The sequence below is a fragment of the Saimiri boliviensis genome, chromosome 11, assembly GCF_048565385.1.
Source record: "Saimiri boliviensis isolate mSaiBol1 chromosome 11, mSaiBol1.pri, whole genome shotgun sequence".
Classification (NCBI taxonomy): domain Eukaryota; kingdom Metazoa; phylum Chordata; class Mammalia; order Primates; family Cebidae; genus Saimiri; species Saimiri boliviensis.
The window spans coordinates 42,646,643-42,668,494 of record NC_133459.1 but is presented as its reverse complement, the minus strand read 5'-3'; the positions used below and the strand labels follow the sequence as shown (position 1 = coordinate 42,668,494).

Genomic DNA, 21,852 nt, shown 5'->3' with positions numbered 1-21,852 from the left:
CCTTCCCTCAGGCCTTCTGGACCCAGGCTTTCAGTTAGGTGGTGGTGGCAGCAGAAAGGAGGCAGAGGCAGCAGTGAGGGTCCAGGTTTACTCTTTGGGGATAGGGAAGGGTGAAGAGAAGGGGTGAGTGGGATGGGAGCACCCCTCAGTAGTCAGCTGTGTAATCTGTGCCATGGAGACCCCGGCACAGCAGTGTGAACTCCTTCACCATCTCCTTCACCCGCCTCTTGTTCACTCGCTCACTGAAGGAGAAAAGGGACAGTAGGTTAGCACCAACCACCACCACTGCCCCTTCTCTGCCTGAGCCAAGGTCCACCCCAGCTCTGCTCACCGAAGGATCTGCTGGCTGAAGGTATCCTTCTGTTCAGGGCTGAGGCGGGCAGAGGGAAAACCAGGTGGCTGCAGGGCCTCCTTGATCCACATGCTCAGGAGGCTGAAGCAGTGCTTGTTCAGGGCGAACAGGATGTCGGCAAAGCAGTCCATGAGGCTGCGGGAGGCCTGGCCCCCAATGGCCTGAGGGAGAGGGGCTCTCAGCACACCAGGGTGTTGCCCCTTCTGCAGCAAGAATGTCTAACTGTGCCCCAGGCCCTCTGGACAGTTCCTAAGCCAATCTGTATGTAATAGTGAGCGCTGCTTTTTTGAGAGCCAGCTGATCCCCACAGCAATCCTAACAACTTTCAGTCATTTAACTGAAGAAGAAACAGAATCTTAGAGCTCAAAGGAACCAAAGGCTCAAGCCTCCCAGAAGGTGAGCTGCCTCAGCAGTGTGGGGCCCTCACCCCCATAATACCCCCCTTTGCTCCATCTCACCTCCAGCACTGCTATGAGCAGCATACGACCATCTTCCTGTACCACCTTTCCCACAGACTCTACTTCCCCACACCGAGGCAGCAGCTCTGTCTGCAGAGGATGGAGAGGCCCATCAGCCCAGCTCCTTCCCAGCTCTCCGTGAGGACAAGAGCTGTACACCACAGCCCTACCGTCTGGAGTCCTGGGCAGGGCAGGGCATTGGGGTGGCAGTGGGTCAGGTTTCATAATGGGACTCACAAAGAAGCCACAGGAGGCCTTGACAGTAGGTGCCTCAGGGAACTTGAGGGCCAGCACAGCTGTGGGAGAGGCAGAGGCAGATCAGATGGGGCGTAAGGATCCTCATGGGGGAGCCCCAGACCCACCTGTCCATCTGGCCCCACTTACCACATTGGAACACAGCTTTGACATCCAGTCGTTCACACAGGAATAAGTCTGGCTTCCGCTTCAGAGCCTGCAGGAGGTGGAGCTGGTAAGCCCAGCCCCAGCCAGCTCCAAGGACCACCCCCCCACTCACCTGCCACCCCAGCCCCAACTTCACACCTCACAGGTAGAGGCTGCCAAAACCAGCTACCCAGCCATCTCTGGGGGACCCGGACCACCCCAGAGTTCAGTACGTCAGGTGAGGACAGCTCAAGGGATGCTATGTACACATATATGTACATGAATGCATGGGTGTATGTGAGAGAGGTTGAGGGTGGGGATCATAATGCAGAAAGTTTGGGCTCCAGACACCTTCCCCTCCATCAGGGGGCAGAGATCTTGCAGGCTCCAGGTTGCCAGCAGTGACTTCATGTTGATTAACAGAGGGAGTTAAGCACCCCAGGTTTGTGAACAGGGCAGCAGGAAGAAATGGCATCCAGACAGGGAGCCCTCAGCCCAACAGCCCTCCTCCCATGTCCCTCCTGTATTCCTCAGACACCCTCCAGCTCCTGCTAAGAAGAGGAAAAGTACAGCAGGAGCCTTGGAGCCTCATCCAGGGTACCCTGTGTCCAGGCCCTCTTTGGCCATACACACACCAAGGAGTGTGCTGCTGTGGGTGAGGGGGAACAGATGACGTGATGGGGGCAGACGGCCTGCCCCAAGTGGTACCAGGACATGACTGGCACATCCTCAGGTCACAGGAGATGCTCCAGCCATCCTTAAACACTGCTGCTCCCAAGAAATGCCCCCAGTGCACACCAGATAGACCTCTACCCTCCAACCCCTCACATCCCTTCTACTCCCCATGTTTACTCGTGTGCAAACACCCCCACAGGCACCATCACTTGAAATGCCCTTCTTACATACCTCTATCATACCTCTTACATACACACTCTCTTCCCATCTGGAACACACCCTCCTGACAGTCACACACCAAACACCTGAACATCTGCAAACCATGTCCACACACCTACACCCTCAGCCTTCCCACAGTCCTCCTGTGCACTCTCCCAACATATCCATACACAAATATACATTCAGACACCCTCCCTATCAAAGATACACCCCTGAAAACACCCACACACATATTCACCCAGCCCAGAACACTCCCTATTCTTCCTTCCTCCCACCCTCCCCTACCCCAGAAACTAGACTTGTAAGTTCCAGGAGAGCAAGAACTGTGCCTGCTGTTGCTCACTATCATATCCTCAATACCTAGCAAAGTACAGCATGCATTACACACTCAATAAAATTATCTGTGGAATGAGGGCCAGGCACGGTGGCTCACGCCTGTAATCCCAGCACTTTGGGAGGCCAAGGTGGGCAGATCATGAGGTCAAGAGATCAAGACCATCCTGGCCAACATGGTAAAACCCGTCTCTACTAAAAATACAAAAATTAGCTGGGCGTGGAGGCATGCACCTGTAGTCTCAGCTACTCAGGAGGCTAAGGCCATGAGAATCGCTTGAACCTGGGAGGCAGAGGTTGCAGTGAGCCGAGATCACGCCACTGCACTCCAGCCTGGCAACAGAGTGAGACTCTGTCTCAAAGAAAAAAAAAAATCTGTGGAATGATTCAAAGAAACACTCCATTTATCCCAACTCACAGGTTAGGGGTTCTGCGTGATAGGAACCCCTAGCACACAGAAGCCCCCATCACACTAATTCCATACCCCCACAGCCCAACATTCATCTCCTCCAAACCATACTCTAACACAGACATACCAGTACTACAACTTATACTCCTATCCTCCATAATATACACTCCCATAGCCCAGCGCACACACACCTCCAACACATGTCCACTCTCTAAATCCATCAAGGCCTAACATATCAACAAACAACACAAAACACACAACACATCAACATACAGCACACATCAATGCACACATTCATCCTAGCACCCAACACAATACGCATACTACTTACAGGTGATTTCCGTTCCCTTCCCAAACCAAACTCAAGACATACAAAATAAGGTCTCACACACTTAAACACATACAAAATGCAAACACATCCTAACATGGTCTCACAATGGAGCCTGCACTCCACCTCCCAGCAGCAGCTCAACCTCTCCAATAGCCCAACTCTGGGCTCCACCGCGCACATTCCTCTTTTCAGTCCCTCACTTTGGAGCTGCTCCCAGCCTACCTCTCAGGAACAGGCTGGGGGCACTGAGGCAGGCAGTTCCCGGCAGGAGCACGGGGACAGTGAACCCCAGGCCCTTCAACTCCAGTCCTACCCATGAACTTCTTGGGCAAAAAGAAGCTGCTGGGCACAGTCACAACCCCCTCCCTTTCCCACGCCCCGCCCGAGGCCAGCCCAGCTCCCTCCCTTTGGGATCAGCCTCTCCCTGGTCTTTGTAGAAGACTGAGCTAGTTGAGGCATAGGGGCACTAAAGGAGGATGTTGGGTTGTCAACTTCCACGGAAACAGATGAAGAAACTCTATTCAACTGAACAGAAAAAAAATTTGTCAACAGAAAGCTAAAAATAGGCTTAAATTGAATTTCAACATAAGAGAAAGAGAAAGAGAGAGAACAGAACGTGAATGAATAAAACTAAAACACACCTGTGCCAGGAGTTGCATAAATGAATCAACAATATCAGGATGATCCCTGGGCCCTAAAATATAATAAAGATGGAACTTAAGAAAAAATTATACAAACAGCAACTCAACCTCATATAGTTATGTGGGACTGAGAGCCTGCAGGGAGACAGCGTGGGGGCACATGAGCAGCAGGAAGCAAGATAAAGAAACAAAACATACAAAAACCATGAACTGGGAGAAGCCCAACAGAAAGAGACGGCAAAGTGAAGGACGGGCCTGCCCCAGCTCCCTCCATGGGGCCTTCCGCCTACTCCCCACTCCTCCTCATGCCATCCCCTCGTGTTCCCTTGGTATGTGAGCAATTCTGGACTCCATGTAACTGAAGAAATGGCCACCACACTTACTGAGGCCTCTGGCAGATTGGGGTAGCCCTACACTGCTCCTAGCACATATCTCCCCATCAGCCAGTCATTGAAGAGGAGAGCCGGGATAGTCGGGGGGCCTAGCCCTTGGTATCTTCTTTTGAGGTTTATCTGAGGGCCCGGGAAAGGCTATGGCATCAGAGCCTGAGTAAGTGCCACTTCACTTTAGTGGCCTTAGGGCTCTTGGTCTGGCCAAGGAAAAGAATCTATTCGGTCCACTTAAACCAGAGGACTCTTGCTTAGGTAGGGCAGTGCCCAGCATGCTATGGAGATGGCCCAGCAAGTCACTAACAGGGCCCAGAGGAGGAAACAGCATCATAAGGCCAAAAACAAGAGCCCCATCCCAGCAAAGCTCTTCCACATGGACACGGACTCAGCAGAGAGCCAAGCTCAGGGCTGAGGACTAGTTCCCATCATCTGGACATGCCAAGAAAGAGGGAAAGCAGTCAGTGTGACATCCCATGGTCCAGTGGGAAGGCAGAGCCCAAGGAAGGAATGGCTAAGATTGGGATATGGCATAACAGGTATAGGAGCCATCCTGTCCAGCGAGACAACCAACAAGCCCAACAGATAAGATGTTGGACACTTCTGCCTCCAGTTCTGATGATTCCTGAGGCAAGAATATGGCATGCACCTGGAGCTCCTACCCAGGCTTCTCCACTCTGAGGAGGATGTGGTGCAAAACCATCTGCCTAAGACACCACTAAGTAGCTGTGTGATCTTGCGCAAGCCACAAATGCTCAGTTTCCCCATCTGTAAAGCAGATAATCTCTGCCCTGCTTCCCTCTCTAGGCTATGAAGAGCCGCCAATAAATAAAGCCTGTCCCTTTGGTATATGAACCCTGAGTTATTTAAGTTCGAGAAAGTGAGGCCCAATGTGCACCCTGCAGGTTTGATGTTCAGCAGCCACTTTACTAGAGGTGGGCCAGACAGACAGAAGGAAAGGTTCCAAGGGCAGAGAGCCCTCCTCCTCCTTTATTTAACAGTATCTGCAGCCTGCTGTATTCTGGCCTCATTCTGGACACTGGGGATGCAGAGAGAAGAAACTCAACCCTGCCCTGGAGGGCCTTAGTCTAGTAAGAGAGACAGATATGAAAGCTGATTATTGTGTGTGATCAGTGCTATGTCAGCAGGGTGTACAGAATGCAGTTTAAGTACAGTTAGAAGTACCCAATTCCACCTCTGAGAAATTACTCTGAGAAGTGATGCAGCCTTCCTCCTTTCTGAGGCATGAAGGAGTGAGAGCTCACCCAGTAAAGGGCCTAGGACATTCTAGTCAGAGGCGCAAGGCACGGGTATCAAATGGGACACAGTAAGGAAAGGGCAGTGTGGCTGGAATTTTGGAGTCATGAGGATACCAGCAGGAGAGGACATTAGAGGCATGCCAGAGCCTTGTCATGTAGGTGCGAATGGAACAATAAGCTCAGGGCAATGGGAACAACAAAAGGGTTCTAAGCCTGGGAAGACAAATGCTCAGATTTGTGTTTTTATGAAGATTGTAGCTGCAGTGTGCAGAACAGATTGGAGAGAAGGGGAGATGTCAAGAAAACCCGCTAGAAGGTTGTTGATAATCCAGGTGAGACCCTAAACTGAGGCAGTGGCCACGGAGGTGGGTAGAAGTGAGCCGACCTGGAGAGAATCAGGAGCCAGGATCAATGGGGCTTGTCCTAGATTGGGTACAGGGAGTGGGAAAGGTGGAGTTGAGGATGACCACACCAGGTTTCTGGTGCAGGTTTCTCCCCAGTTTGGACTTACTCCATGGCCCAGAGGAACAGAGGCCATGATCATGAGACCACTGAGGTTATAAGCTAAGAGTATTCTGGGTACCAACCGAGACCCCTAGTGAGCCTCAAACTTGTGACCATGAATCCAGGCAAGGCTCACGAGGCTAGCTGAACAGTGCTGTTTTTTTGTTTTTGTTTTTCCAAATTGGAAGCCTGGATTAGACAACACGAGAAGCCTGAATGAAGCCCCTGCTCCCAACTCTCTCAGGCAAAGGGTCACAGGGAATGGAGGGCTAGGTCCACAGCCAAAGGTACTTGACTTCTGGCCTAGAAAGGACTAAGCCTTGATGCAGGGAAAGGAACCAGCAGTCTCTGAGTACTTCATTGTGCAAAAGCCCCTGAACCAGGGGCCCAGAAGACGTGACTTTAATACCTATAAACAATCATTTCAAGTATATGATATCTCCGTTTCACAGATATGGAAATGAAGGCTCAGCAAAGGTAAGTGACTTGCCCAAGGACACACAACTAGTTGGTGGTGATGAACTTAGAATCTGGGTCTAGCTGACTTCAAAAGCCCGTGCTCTTTCCTCTTTTCATTATATCCCAAAGTAAAGGAGCCAGCCTAGTGCCCCAAGCCCCTCAGAGCCTCTGCCCACCTCCCACCTCCACTTCCTTCTTCCATATCCAGACTGGCCCTGAGCCCAGCAGGCCAGCAGAAGACATCATTCACCCTCTTATCCACTTCAACCTAAGGTTTCAACTATTTGTAAGGTGCTGTGCTTGACTGCACAGGTTTCCCATCAAGTCCCACATGTGACTCAGGGGACAGAGAAGAACAGAGTGGGCAGCTTTGGCTCCCCATTTGGGGAAGCAGAGGCAGTGGCAGTGGCAGTGGCGGCAGCAGCAGAGACCCTGGTCAGGACCTACCTTGCTGGAAGAGAGTGAGTGTGACGGAGGTGACGAGCAGGAAGAGGGCCTCAATTGGGGGAAAGTGGGCAGGCTCATGAGCAAAGATGTGGACCAGCTACAACAAAGCAGGGAATGCTGGTCAGCTGAGACCCAATCTCACCAGGACCAGGCAATATCCTTGGAATGCAAGTGGGGACCCCAGACACAGCAGCTACCTGACCCACCCCCACCCAGGGTCAGGATCTCTGCCCCAATCAGAAGGCCCACCTGTCGAGTGAGGTCAAGAGCAGAGGCCTGGGGGATGGTGCTGTACATCCGACCCAGCATCTCACACAGCTGTGGCACCATGGGGGCAAAGTCATCCAGCAGCGTCTTAACCGACTTCTCAAAGATAGCGCACACCGCCTTGGGAAGAAAGCAAAGGGGCCCTGGTCAGCAGGTCACGATTGACTGGAACAGCGCTGAAGCCCTGCACAGAGCGGGCCTAAGATCAGGTCCTTACCTATAAGCCTTGCCTGGCGCTGCAAACCAAGGACGGTAAGCAAGTCTGACCCTTACTCTGGCAGGGGGCAAAGGCCCTTCACTGAGGCGCACAGGATGGAACTGTGGAACTTAACTCCTGCTACTTACATCTCCACCATTTCCTCTCAGGGAGCAGCAATGGCAACAAAAACTTGAACTGAAAAGGGACCAAAGGCAGGTTTCTGATGCCAAAACAGATGCCTGGCTGTCACTCAACCCTAATATTATAGTCCCTGCGTTAAGCATTTCTCATGATATTGGCGAGTTCTAAATGTCTTCCCAAAAGATTCCTTATCTCTATGCGGCGGGATTCACCTTCCCTGTTTTCTCCAAACCATTGCAAGCTGAAACATGGCAACATCTTAGTCCTGCTACACCTCCGAGAAGTGACTATGGAGCAGAGGGCAAGGGCCAGGGCTCACCTCCACCACCTGGGCATCATTCAACCATTTGCTCAGCACCTTCTGGATAAGCTGGAAGACCTGCTGCAGCACCACCACCACCTGAAGACACAGGAAGAAGTGAGGTGCTTCTGCTATCCATCACTGTGACCCACTTGAGAAGGACTTGGCAGCAGGGAGGAGGGGAATTCAAACCTATTACCCCAGAATGCACATTGAGGACCCAGTGTATGGGACCGCTGGGGGAAGAAGTGGTTTGCTGAACTCTCTCATGAATGAAAAAGGAGGGTATCCTGAATTCTAGGGATTATCACAAAGGAAGCCTCAAACTGCAAAGCAGAGATATCACAAGTGCTTCATAAGATTATGAAATCTTTGTAGACTTAAAAAAAAAAATTACTTCCTTTATATCTCTGCCCTGTGAAACCAAGGCTATAGGCTAGCCCCTGAAGAAGTAGAGATACGTTCTCCTCTAAATAGGCTTGAGGTAGGGAGCCCCAAAGAATACACAGATGCAGGCAGCTTATGGAGGAGCAGAGAGCAGACTGAGGTCCTAGGAGGCAAGGAAAGGCAGGATGATGTCTACCATATCAAGAAGGGGCTCTGTCTGACGACAGTGGCCCAGCTGTGGTCTAAAGCCAAGAGGCTAACTGAAACTCGGTTAAGCAGAGAGGCCAGGATGCCTATGGCTTCCTTTTCTCCAGGAGAAATTCTGGAGGGAGTTCTGCAAACAATGCCCAAAGCAGTCCCGTGTATTTATAAAGAACCTTACAACATGCAAACTACCTACATGTGAGACCACATCTACCATCCAGCACAGTTCTGTGAATTAAGTAAGCCAGACATTTCAATGTTCATAGTTTTTAATGGGAAGCTGAGGCTTCCTCCAGATTAAGCAACTTGTAAGTGGTCACCCCAAAACCTGTGCCCAAGCTTCTCACAGGACTTATCACACTGCTTTGTGACAATCTGAGCAAAGTGAACTTCCTCTAAACTGGGAGCAACTTGAAGGCCAGAACTATTACATGCGGAGGATGTAATAAGCATCCTTAGTGCCCACAGGGGACAGTAAATGTTGAAGTAGAAGGCCCTACAGAGCGGAGGGTGGTAGGGGGGTTGAACAGGGGCCCATAATAACATCACTTAAGGGTTGAAGGATATAATGTCAATATCTCTCATGGGGCTAAGGAATTTCAATGACGTCACCCTAATTAGGCTGGGGACAAGGACAACATCACAGAGTTGAGTGAGATAATGACATTGCTACCTACAGAGTGAGAGGTAATTATAGGTCATTCATGGAATCAGAGGACCAAACACATCACCCCCATGGGGAAAGGAGAACAATGACAACATTACCCACAGAATTGAAGAGTGACAAAGACATTCCCACAGGTGGGGGTTGGGGGGATGGCAAAGACAATGTCACCCACGGGGTTGGGTCCCTGCGGCACTGGCAGCTTCCGTAGCTCAGGGCCTTCGTGATCATCGTCATGATGACTGATGTCCAGTGTGGTGAAGAGGTTGGAGAGAAGCCCCAAGATGTGGACAATGGCCAGCTTGTTGGAGGGATTGGGCTGCAGGGAGAAGCAAACCAAGCTCCAGATCTCCTAGCCCCAGTTTGGTCCAGATCACTGAGCCCCAACTCTGAGGGCCAGCTCCAACCTCACCCCTCATCAGCCACAGCATCCCAGTACTACTCCCTGGCCCCCAGAGCTCACTCACTATCTCCTCTGCCAGCTTCTCCAGTTGCTGGATATAAGGTGAGATGAGCGAGTGCAGGTTCTTAAGGATCTCCTCCACTTGAAGAGCTGACAGCAGGAAGCCCAGCGCTTGCATCAGCCACATGCACTGGCTTGTCTGTGGGGCAGAACATGGATGGTCAGTCCTGGCCACATCTAGTTGTGGGGTAGGAAGGAAAATGAGCCTCTTGAGAGAAGCTTCCAAAAACAGAGAATAAGGGATAAGAGGAAGGGGAAGGCAAAAAACAGGATTTCAGGGATAAAAGATTCCCAAAAGACCCCCAAGGAGACCCCTAGAAACTTTTGAGCCGCACCTTGTGGATCTGTTTCATCAGCACATCCTGGGGGTAGAAAGAAGGAATGTAGAATCAGCACAGCGCAGAGTGTGCGCTGAGGCTCAGCATCATCCAGGGCCCCTGCATACCTGGGACACAGCCACAATGTTGGCAGCATAGGGAGGCAGGTCATACTTGCACTCTCGGCAGATCTTCTTGAGGGTAGACACAGAAGAGACAGAGAGCTCAGGATTACCTAGGGCATGCAGTACCAGGGGCAGAACGCTGTTGATCATGACGGGGTGGTCAGCCAGCCATTCAGACAGAGCTCCTGGAGGAAGGAGGAAGACAGGAGGATCTCTGAGGCAGGCCAGGATGGCTTTGTACCATGTCTCTGAGGCGAGCAGTTTCTGGCAGGGTCGAGTTGCAGCCCTAGCACAGAGCACTGCTCCATTCAGAGGACTACATGGGCAAATATGCATGTGCATGCTTAAACAAGAGGCTTACAGCAGAGAAGCAGGAAAGGGTTACTCAACAGAGGCCCAATACCGCTGTTTCACTGATAGTAAATTATCATTTTGGAGTGGATGGTGGGGATGGATGCTCTCATGAGCTGTTGCTGCCTTCCAAAGCCTTTTTTTTTTTTTTTTCAAATCAGGGCTCCTGAACCTGTGTTTACTCTTCTGTCTTCTATTCTTGTTTAATCTCCCTGACAGTAAACTAGTCTCACTGAATTGCAGCTCATTGTGCCATCAGATGGACCCCCTAGACCTGCCAGGACAGTCAGTTTGTTACAACACTGTGTAGGTATGTGGCTCTCCCATTCTGGATAGGATCCAGCATGCTGGCTGTGGCCAGGGACAGGTGCTGTGGCTCTGGGAATATGGTCATGGGCATGTGCCAGGTCTCACCAATGGTGAACATGACAGTATCTGCCAGCTGCACGTTGCTGATGCTGATCCGTGGGATGAGGCCAATGAGCCCAGGCACCACATCAGAATAGTTGACGTCGATGGTCTCTGCGATGGATTGGAAGCCATAGAGGAGGGCCTCTGTGTGCTGGGGAAAGAGGGTGCCACTGGCTTGGATGAGGAGGGTGTGACAGGTCTGGGAGGGCTGAGGGAATCAGGCTTGGGAGGTACCTGCCAGGAGTAGGGCTCCTCTGAGCTGGTAAGCAAACGACCCAGCTTGTCGTAGAGGTTGCTGAGCAGCTCGGCCCCCAACATCTCATAGACATACATGAGCGTGTCTGAGATGTCCACCCTGAGAAGCAGATAAAGGCCTTTTACACTGCCTGGATCCTGCCCCTGGATCCTGCCCCCAAGCCCAGGAGCCTACTCCAGTACCCCCAAAACCCTGCAACAATGCCTAGAGAACAGAGAGAGAAGCCCCCAAATTCAGAAAGCCTGGCTTCCCTCATTGCCTTCATTATTTATGGACTCCATTTTAGAGGAATTGGCCTGCTACCATCACCTGTAAATTCGGAACTGCTCCTTCTCGTCTGAGGACCAGAATCCATATTCCTCATCAGAAGGGAACTGGGCCTTGTGCAGAAGCACATCCACCAGCTGGAAGTAGACTGGCCGGTACACCTGCTGGTATACAGCCTGCTTCTCTGCCTCAAAGGATAGAATATCATCCTGAGAGAGCCAGGGAAGAGAATTAGCCACCTCACCAGTAGCCATAGAAGCCCATGATCCACCTTCTTCCACCACAGCCCAGTCCTACTGGAGGTCACATATACACACCTGCAGCGTGTACCAGAAGGTGAGGGTTAGAGAGCTGGTGGTCTCATTGACAGGATAGTGGCCAGGGATGCCTGTGCAGAACATAATCATGTTGACAAGTGCCAGGAAACTCTGCCAGTGCTCTACTTGGTCCAGCAAGGCCCTGGGGAGGAGGAGACACAGGTCATTCTACCTCTCGAGGGACTTCCAGAACCCCACCTCTTAGAGGGCCCTACTGTCCCACCCCTAGCTTCCCCACCCCTTACCGGGAGTGGTTCTCCCCCAGGGCCACAGCGATGCGACAGATGCCATGGGAGGTCTCCATGTCCCCATTCTGCACTGCCTGCCGCAGTTGTTCCTGCAGACCCAGCACCAGCGGGATGAGTTTCAGGAGCGTGTTCACGTACCTAGAGGCATGACATGAGAAAATCCATCAGAGCTCTCTGCCCATCCCCCTACAGGCTTTAAGAGAAAGGAATAATCTCTTTGTCTTCCCTCAAGTTCCCCTCCCCTTATCAAATCCTAAGCAAAAAAAGGGTCAGGGACTACATGGCAGATTTGATGTTCCCCATTTTGGGAAGAACCATAGGTCAGGGACCCCCAGGAGAACTCTGAGAAGGAAGTATGAGAAGGTCAGCATCTTGGGTTGAATTGTATTCTCTAATTGGATGAGAACTGATTCCAGAATAGGTTAACATTATTATTATTATTATTATTATTATTATTATTATTTTTTTTGAGACGGAGTTTCGCTCGTTACCCAGGCTGGAGTGCAATGGCGCGATCTCGGCTCACCGCAACCTCCGCCTCCTGGGTTCAAGCAATTCTCCTGCCTCAGCTTTTGTATTTTTAGTAGAGACGGGGTTTCACCATGATGACCAGGATGGTCTCGATCTCTCGACCTCGTGATCCACCCGCCTCGGCCTCCCAAAGTGCTGGGATTACAGGCTTGAGCCACCGCGCCCGGCCCAACATTATTATTATTATTTTTTGAGATGGGGTTTTGCTAGGTTACCCAGGCTGGTCTCAAACTCCTGAGCTCAAGAAACTCAGCCTCCTGCTCAGCCTCCAGAGTAGCTGGGATTACAGGTGTCAGCCACCATGTCCAGCTGGGTTACAACTTTTGGGGAGGTTGAGATGACGTGAATATATTTTACATGTGGTGATAACATGTAGTTTGGGGGGCCAGAGGGCAGACTGTTATGGGTTGAATTATATCCACACAAAAAGAGATGTTTTTTGATAAATCCTAATCCCCAGTACCTCAAAATATGACCTTATTTGAAAATAAGATAATTGCAGATGAGGTTATACTGGAGTAGGATAGACCTGAAGTCCAATATGACTGGACTTATAAGATGTCATCCATGTGAAGACAGAGACATACAGGGAGAATACCACGTGAGGACAAAAGTGGAGAGTGAAGTGATGCAGCTGGAAGCTGGGGAACACTAAAGACCGCCAGCAAACCACAAAGCTAAGAAGAGGCAAGGAAGGATTCTCCTACAGGTTTCCGTGGGAGCATCACCTTGCCAATACCTTGAATTCAGACTTCTAGCCTCCACAATTTAAGACAATGAATTTCTGTTTGGCTTTAAACCCACCTCATTTGTGGCACTTTGTTATGGTCACCCTAGGAAACGAATAGTCTGCCAGGGGAGATTGAACAAGACTGGGAGACAGAAGAGTAAACACAGGCTCAGAAGCCCTGATTTAAAAAAAAGACTTTGGAAGGCAGCAACAGCTCATGAGAGCATCCATCCCCACCATCCAGTCCATCCCTATCACCAAATTCCAACTCTTGAGTAGTATGGTTGCTGCAGGGAGGAAGAGAAGTAGATGATTAACTCAGAGAGCTAAGAGGCAAAATGGACAGGACTTGATGACTGACTGGATGTGAGGATGGGGAAAAATAAAGCAACCCTCAGGTCGCTGGCTAAACAACTAAGTAGATGGTGGAGCTACTTACTGAGACCTGTGGGGTGAGTAGCAGGGAACAGTAACACCTTTAATGGGAGGTAGAAGGTGATAAGCTCAGTATTAGACACGTTGATTCAGAGACACCTGATAGGTTATGCATGTAGAAGCATCTAGAAGGAGCTGGAAGCCCTGAAGCCCAGCATAGAAGTCAGAGCAAAAGACATAGATTTGAGAGTCATCAGCTAACAGCTGGTATTTAAACCTATGGGAGTAGATGAGAATTGCCCAAGGAGAAAGTGCTGAATGAGAAAAAAATAAGGGGGTCCAGATCAGAGCCCTGAAACACAATGATCTCTAAAGGAGAAGGGCAGGCAGCCCAGTATACAAAGGGACTGAGAGAAGCCTGGCTCCATTCCACTGGACCTCCCTGCAGCACCTTAGTCTGTGGAGATGAGACTAAGCAGAGGAGGCCACACTCTAACAGTGGGGATCAGATGCTTGGGACTCTTCTGTTGTCAATCATAGTGTCACCATAGCAATCTATGTTAGGGAGTGGGGGACTGAAGATCCCAGAAGGAGTTCTATCTGGACTTGCCTCAAGCAGGTTGCTAGGCAGTAGCTTCATATCCTTGGTGGGAGGATGAGAAGGACAAAAAGAGGCATGCAGCCCAGGGACATCGGCCTCCTTCTCCACATCCCCATTCTAGCAGGAAAAGTCATCCATGCCAGGATACCCCCAGCCCAGAGACAGCCCCAGGGGGTGCTGCCTGGAGACAGCTGGGATAGCTTCAGTCTCATGACCCTGACACGGGCCGCACCACCAGACAATAGGCATTTTCAGGCCAGACTCTGGCACAAAGAGAAGGGGCAGGGCCAAGGCTATGGCCCACAAGGTCCTCAGCAGCTGAGATGGGAGCAGGAGGTAGTACTCTACCCCCATAGTATTCCCACTGTATTCTGAGGCTCTCTCCTCCACCTGCTAAAGTTCATGCAGACGGCAGGTACTCAGTGAAGGTTCTTAACTTGTCTCATTTGAGCCTCATATTAGGGCAAATCAAGGACAATACAGCCCCAAAGGGCTCAGAGTATATCACTCAAGGTCATACAACAACTCAGAAGCAGAATCCAGGTTGAAACCCCCTTAAACTGCTACAGGTCTGCTTTTCTTTCCAGGCCCAACCAGAATCTCCCCAAACGATCTATGTACATCCCAGCCCCTATCTCCAGTCCTAACTGATGGGAGCCCTCAACAGCCTGCTTAATTCACTTTCCTTTCCTCTCTCTCCCTCCCCAACTGTCAAGGGAAAGCTTTTCCGGGATTAAAAACATATTTCAGGAAAAAAAAAAATACATTTCAAAGGGGAGAGCCAGGAAGTAGCAGCAGCTGTGGAGGAGCAGGAAAAGGGTGACTTCAGCACAAACTCGGCCAAGGGGAGGGCCAATGTCGGGACACCTGGGGAAGGCGTGCCTGGATGATCCAGGAATCAAAGCCACTGAAGGTGACTTTCACAAGCCAAAGCTAGGAAACTAGACAGGGTAGAGCAAGGCCCAGGTTCGGGCCCTGGGCTGGATGCAGCTCACCCATGGGAAGAAATTCTTGCATAGATTTCCTGCCACCTGAGCACCTGTGTCTGCGACCTGCAGGTGGACAGAAGAACAAGTCTGAGGCACCAGAGGTTTCTAGGTTTGGGGGAAGGAGATAGGGAGGATGTCTTTACGATCATAGCTGAAGCTGGGTTCAAGAGGCCTGGCTCCAATTGGTCAGCTCAAGTAGCCAAGGCAAGGCTGCTGGGACGCCTCTGCTGCTGCTCACACGGAGCTCAGCCCAGACCTGCAATTAGAGCTTAGCTTCAGGAGCAGAGCAGAGAAAATGGGGAGAGTTGCTAAGCAACCAAGGGGCTGCAGCCAATGGGCGCCAAGGAGGCTGTGGGTTACCTCACTGGCTCCCTGCTCGCTCATTCGTTCAGAGGAGAAGGGGCATCAATTACCTGCCAAAGCCCTTGAGACTGGCTGGGCGGGTAAACTTGGGTGTATCCAAGGACACCTCACATCACCCACACACTTGCCCTGATCCGTTTCCCTTAGTCACCAACTATCGGAGCCCACCCAGCACTTAAGCTTCAGGCTGCCAAGAGAGGCCTTGATCTGGGACTAGGTATTCACCTTAAGCTGGGAAGCCTGGGAAGCCAGGGGATAGGTATCATAATAACTGCCAACACAATAATGAAACCAAACACTGGCAACTGCCGTTTATGGAGTACATAGGAACCACACTAAAAGCTTCACATTCTCTTATTTCATCCTCATACCGAAACAATCATTTATTTTTTAAAATCAACCCCAATATTTTGTTTAAAGTTTTAAAAGGCAGTGGTTAAGCACATTGTGTGTGTGTGTGTGTGAAACCAACTCCTTTTCCAATTTAGCCACTGATCAACTAGGCCCACTTTCTATTGCACGATTCTGCTTCTACTCCTTATGACCAATTCTAAAAGTAAACAGCTTTAATCCATTTAATAGTAACAACGTCTATCTTTTAAAAAATAAACAGTTGGCCAGGCGTGAGTGCCTGTAATCTCAGCGCTCTGGGAGGCTGAGGCAGGTGGATCACCTGAGGTCAGGAGTTAAAGACCAGCCCGACCAACATGGTGAAACCCCATCTCTACTAAAAATACAAAAATTTTAGCCAGGCATGGTGGCAGGTGCCTGTAATCCCAGCTACTCTGGAGGCTGAGGCAGAAGAATCACTTGAACTCAGGAGGCAGAGGTTGCAGTGAGGAACTTATGCCACTGCACTCCAGCCTGGGCAACAGAGTGAAACTCTGTCTCAAAAAAATAAATAAATAGTTACCGTTAACTGGTCACATAAAGTATAAAGGTGGAACACACACACACACACACATACACACACACACAGTTCCCATTTTAAAACATGTAACGTATGAATAATCCAAGCATACAAATGGATGCTGCTGACCATCCTAACCCCAGCAGAGACCACAGAAGAATTCCTGTTACTCAAGGAGTCAAAATATTCTTTACTGAACACCAGGGGCAGGACTTGTGCACATTATCCTATTTAAACCTTTACAACTCTGTGGGGTTCATACGATCATCCCCATTTTATTGATGAGGAAACCGAGGCTTAGGAATGGCTTATTCAAGGTATCAGATCTAATAAGTGAACCATCTGGGATTCAAACTTAGACATGACTAATGCCACGGCTTGAGACATTAGCTACTCTTCATGAAGTCTCTTTTAATGGGTTTTCCTTCCAATTCTGCCATGGATCCCAAAGCCCCATCTCTGAAATATCAGTGTCAGGGCTTCCAGTCTCACTTTTTCTAATCCAGCTCATACCAGAAGTCTCAGTAGGCCATTTTCTCTGCTTAAAATCCTTTAATATCTTTATATCATCTTCAGGATGAAGATCAAAATCTTAAACTTGGCCAAGAAGATCCTGCATGATCTGGACCCTTGTCTCCTATAAATCTGGTCCTTAAATCCTGCTGTCCCATCACACCTAATGATTTACAAATCACCAGACTCTCTGGGCTTTTACACCCTTCCCTTGCTTGGGCTCGTCCATCTGTCTGGAATGTCCTCTCCATCCATCATTTCCATCTGGCTAACTCTTACACAGCTCTCACTCAGTGGTCGCTTCCTCTGGGAAGCCTTTCACAACCCTCAGACTGGGTGAAAGCCTCCTCTGGGCTTTTCCAGACCCTTGTGTTCTCCATCAGAGGAGTCATCATGTTGATTGTACTTGCCATTCATGTGTCCACCAGACTGTGAGCTTCTGAGAGATGGAAGCTAAAGCATTTGTCTCTCTGCTCCCAAAGCTCAGCATAGGGCCCAACACAAGAGATGCTCAACGAACATCTGCCAAACAAACACTTCACTATACTTACTTCTTTTGTGCCCTTGAATATATCATGATACTGTCCACAAGTCTTTGCACCTGCTGTGGTTCCTAAAGCCTAGAACACTCCACCCTCCTCCCCCAATCCCTTCCATCCCCACCCCTCCCCACTCAAGCAACTCCTACTTTCATCTAATCAAAAATATCAAATGCTATCATGTGCCAAGCACAATGTGACAAAGTAAAATGACAGAGTCCCTGTCCTCAGAGTTGAGAGACTAATGGGGAGGCATACACATTAATGTATGCTGAAATCATGTTACGGCTAAGAAGGAAAACTACTGGGAGCTCTGAGGTAATATAAGAGAGAAGATCAAACTTAGTCTTAAGAATCCATTGAGGACTTCCCTATGTAAATGAAGTTTAAGCTGAGGCAAGGTGTCAAGTACACGTGATGATCCAGAGGCTGAAACAAACATGGGACGTTCAAGGAATTTAAGAAACTGTGTGAGAGTATAGAGAGCAAAGAGAGCAGCATGAGACGAGGCCGGTGATGCCATACTGTACAGCACCTTTATGAGTCACATTAAGGATTCTGAGCTTTAACCTAAGAGCACTGAGAAGCCACTGAAGGGTTCTGATCAGAAAGAGTAGATCCCCATTTTGAAAAGATTACTCTGGCTGCTGGGACAATGAAGGGTACAAGAGTGAGGACAAGCTCCGCAGTAATCTGGGGAGAGAGATGATGACAGCTTGGACTAGGGTGGTAGCAATGGAAATGGAAAAAAATAGATTTGCAATATGGTCAGGAGAAGAACAGCCAGGACTTGGTGACTAGTTGAGAGAAGGAAAAGAGTCAAATATTTTAATTGAATAATTGATAATTAGTTGTTTAACGTCTGACTCCCTGTCTGAACCATAAGGACAGGGACCATGTCTTCTTTGGTTCCTTGCTGTTTCTCCAGCAGAGGACCAGGTGTCAGTACACACTCAATTAATGCTTATTGAACAGATGGATGGATAGATGGACAGCTGGCCAAAGAGGCTGTCTTCTGGGCAGGTGGGGAGTAGCTCACCTCTGGGCATCAGGTTGTGAGATGGCATTCACAATGGCCTCCACACTGCTGTCGAAGAGCTCCGAGTCCTGCAGAGCAGTGAAGGCTGCCTGAATGAGTGCCTCACAGTCCTGCAGCGGCACCTCCAGCTGCACCCAGCTGGAGAAACACTTGAGCACCTTCTGACGCACACAGCTGGGTGAGCTGGGCTGCTGTAGCAGCTGCTCCAGCAGAGGGAAGACAGCCCCACATTCCACCGCCAGGCTGGTCCGCACCAGGCCTTTGCGGTACTGGGGTAGGCGGCTGGTCTGGAACTCCTCAGGTAGCACTGTCAGCAGCTCTAGCAGGGCTAGGCAGCGGCCCTGCCCATCCACTGGTGAGTCCTCAGCCTGGAAGAGTCGTACCATATCTGCCACAGCACATGGCCAAGCGTCAGGCATCATGCTGAGAGCCAGCGAGGCTAGTGCCACACAGAGCCGAGTCAGTACAATCTTGGAGCCACTGGCAAAGCGGGTGATCTGGGTAAAGAGCTGTGCCTTTAGGCTTTCATACTGGTCAGTTGGGATGTCGCTCCAGTAGCGAGAGATCTTGATGTGAAGAGCACTGGCCCCAAAGTACTGGATCTCTGGCACCTTGTCAGGCTGCAGTAGCTGCCAGCTGAAGTGCCAGGCCTGTGGAGAGACCTGGGCCTGCATCAGCCACTTCTGAGCCAGGTTCTTGTTTTCAATGTTGGGGTCATAGTAGAGCTGGTGCAGCGCCTGCAGGACAGCACAGGACTGAGCAGGTGCTGGCCACTCTGGATGCTGCCAGAGCCCAGAACAGAGGCGTGACTTGGTCCTGCAAGACTGCTCCCTCTCCCTGACTGGGGAGCTGAGCAGGGAGAGCTCAGGGCTCTTGCAGTGTTTGCTGGGCCTGGGTCCTGCTGATACCTTGAGAGCCTGAACCTTGCCCATGCTCTACCATATCCTCTTCTCCTTATAGCAAAACATTATGGGTTCAGAGGGAATCTCCACAGAAAAGCAAAAAAAAGAGGAGGCTGATCCCCCCAAAGGTGAAGCAATTGAGGCCAAGGCCTAGGTGGAAGGAACAGCTTCACAAGGATGAAGCTAAACCTGAGAAGGGCATGGAACAGCTTGAGGGGACTTGACCTTCCCAGGCACAGCTGCTCCCATCAACTCCAACAGCTCCTTTCAGCTCCCCTAGGATCATCCCTAGGTCACTCCAGATGATGGCATCAAAGCCAGTGTGAAATCAGAGCAGGACTAAGACTTTTGCCAAGTAGCCCTGGGGCAGAGACATGCTGGAGTTGGGGGAGGGGGGCGGTTGAGAACACTCCTCAGAGGGCACATGTGAAGGTCCAATCAACTGATCCAGAGAAGCCTTGGCTATAGCTGCAGCCCTGGCAAACACCTGGCCTAGTGCTTTCCACTAGCACAGTCCCCAGGGCCTCAATTCCAATGGGACTTCATGAAGTAAGAAAACAGTGAGATTTATCTCCTGGTAGCACCTGGAACAGTGCGCCACCATGCCAACACTGCCCTGCTCCAAGAGATGGGAGAGTGTGGCCAGAACCCTGACCCCTAAGCAGGCTCCATCCAAGTAAGCTTAGCTCTATTTGCACCCCTGACAGTCAGTTATGGCCACTGTCCCTTGTTTGGCTCCTCAGGGATGCCAAAGCAGGCAGAAGAGAGGCATCCTCATTGTTTGTTATGGCAAACAGGAGTCAAGAATAACATGTGAGCATCTGCAATCATTCCCTGCTTTCAAGTAAGGGAGCCCCATCTTCCCATTCATCCCAGGGTGCATGCACTGCTGCATTCCAGGTTATAGGGAGCAGATACAGAAAAGAACCAAAAAGGCAGTTCAGAAAGATGGGCTGGGCAGTGGGGGAGCTTGGGAGGGCCATGGCAGGGAGCTGTGTGGGCAGGTGAGTAGGGAGGAGCCCTGTAAGGCTGCCAGCAGGGCCAGGACCCTTGGACTCAGCACAAAACAAAAGGAGACAGCCCCACACCTGCCTGCTCAGGACTGGTCTGGCTTCCATCCAATAAAGGAAGGACCCTTCTCCAAAGAGTAGAAACAACCCAGATTGTTTTAGTTCCAGATTATTTCCTGAGCCCTTGGCTCAATAAAACCAGGTCCAGGATGGTTTGGCATCAGTATAATTCCAGAAGACTGAGCTGCAGGTCTCCTGGGTTCCCAGTTTCCTACTGCACTGCTCATGCAGTTCCCATGGAGCTGGAAAATAGCCAGTCTGGCTGGAAGGCTAAGTCATAAGCTCCCTGAAGGGACCATCCCAAGACCCTGGAGTATGTGTCCACAGGGGACCTGCCTGTAAGGAAAGACAAAAATAGCCCATTAGGGCACTGCAATACTGCCTGCCCAGAAAGACAGCAAACGCCAGGTGCTCTGGGGGCACCATACCAGCAGGCAGCCAGCCCAAGCCTGGGCGCTGGCATTAGTGACAGTCCCCAGAACTTCTGCTCTGTCACTGGAGTGCCCACCCCAGAGCCCTCATACCTTCTCCACGTTCTCCACAGTGAAGTCCAAGGCTGCTGCTGCTCCAGCCCCTGCAGCCCCCGACTGCTCCTCCCGCCGCTCCATCTTTGCTCCCTCCCTGGCAGGGAGGTGGGCCCTGATCTGCCTCCTGCCCCAGCCCCTTGGCTGCTGGCCCCCTGCTAGACCCCGGCTTGGGTGTCCAGGGAGTGGTGGGGTGAGGGGGGGCCCAGGGCGGGCATGGCTGCCGAGGCCTCCCCACCTCGTCTGGGGGTGAGGGGCTTGCCAGAGACCAAAAGGGGTGCTCTTAAGAGACCCACTGAGGGGGACTCCGAGGAGGGGGCCGTCAGTGAGGAGCTCTCAGGCGGGGATCCTAGTGGTAGCTCTGTCCCCTCAATCTGTGTGGAGGGAGTCAGAGGGGAGGGAAGCCTGCGGGGGAAACCGAGCCCCTGGATCTTGAGGGGTCACAGGGTCGATGGCCTGTACCCACAACACCCCCGCCTGGGTGAGCTCTCGGGTGCTATGAAGAGGTCACGGGGCTGGAGGGTCACCGGGGAGAGAGCCCTTCGTGGTTACGGAGGTGTCCAACGAAGCGCGGAGGTGCAGCTTCGCGAGTCTGGGGCGAAGAGTCCGTGGAGTTGAGGGGCTGTGGCAGGTCTTTCCGTTCGGCCTGGCCCGCGCTGTGCTCACCGCCCGGCTTCAGCCCCGCTACCGCCGCTGCCTCCGCCCCAGTGACTGACAGACAAGCCAGCCCGGCCGGGACAGGGCAGGGACCTCGTTAAGGCGCGGGCTGCCCCGAGCGCCTGTCCCCGGCACCGCCAACTCAGGCCCCAACTCCCGCCTGTCCTGGCTCGGCACGGCCCGGCACAGCCCGGCACGGCCCAGCGGAACTGCGCGGTAACTCATTCCGGGTCCTTGGCCCTGTCCTCGCGCCAGCCCGCGCGCCCCCGAGCAGGCGGTGGAGTGGCGCGCCGCCCCAGGCCCCCGCCGAGTCTAGGCCCCGCCGCTGTGCCATCCT

At 51.4% G+C, this 21,852-nt stretch overlaps 1 protein-coding gene across 1 annotated transcript; it reads right to left on the bottom strand.

The window, feature by feature from the left end:
* Positions 1–74: 74 nt before the first annotated feature.
* On the bottom strand, positions 75–21,745 carry IPO13 (importin 13). The gene is made up of 20 exons (XM_003936942.4): positions 20,859–21,745; positions 18,363–19,099; positions 11,770–11,910; positions 11,525–11,666; positions 11,250–11,416; positions 10,919–11,039; positions 10,688–10,835; positions 9,926–10,107; positions 9,816–9,842; positions 9,485–9,619; positions 9,193–9,336; positions 7,781–7,861; positions 7,104–7,241; positions 6,855–6,951; positions 3,800–3,852; positions 1,195–1,261; positions 1,048–1,106; positions 811–900; positions 332–513; positions 75–242 (listed from the first exon to the last, which is right to left on the bottom strand). The coding sequence occupies exons 1-20, from the start codon at positions 20,940–20,942 to the stop codon at positions 146–148; spliced, it is 2,892 nt and encodes a 963-aa protein (XP_003936991.1). The 5' UTR covers positions 20,943–21,745; the 3' UTR covers positions 75–145.
* Positions 21,746–21,852: the final 107 nt, after the last annotated feature.

Coding starts and splice junctions, on each gene's coding strand:
- IPO13 (XM_003936942.4), bottom strand. CDS start 20,942: ATGGAGCGGCGGGAGGAGCAGTCGGGGGCTGCAGGGGCTGGAGCAGCA. Junction 11,911..18,362: donor TCACAACCTGATGCCCAGAG/GTGAGCTACTCC, acceptor TCATGCCTCTAG/GTACGTGAACACGCTCCTGA. Junction 901..1,047: donor AGGCCTCCTGTGGCTTCTTT/GTGAGTCCCATT, acceptor CATCCTCTGCAG/ACAGAGCTGCTGCCTCGGTG.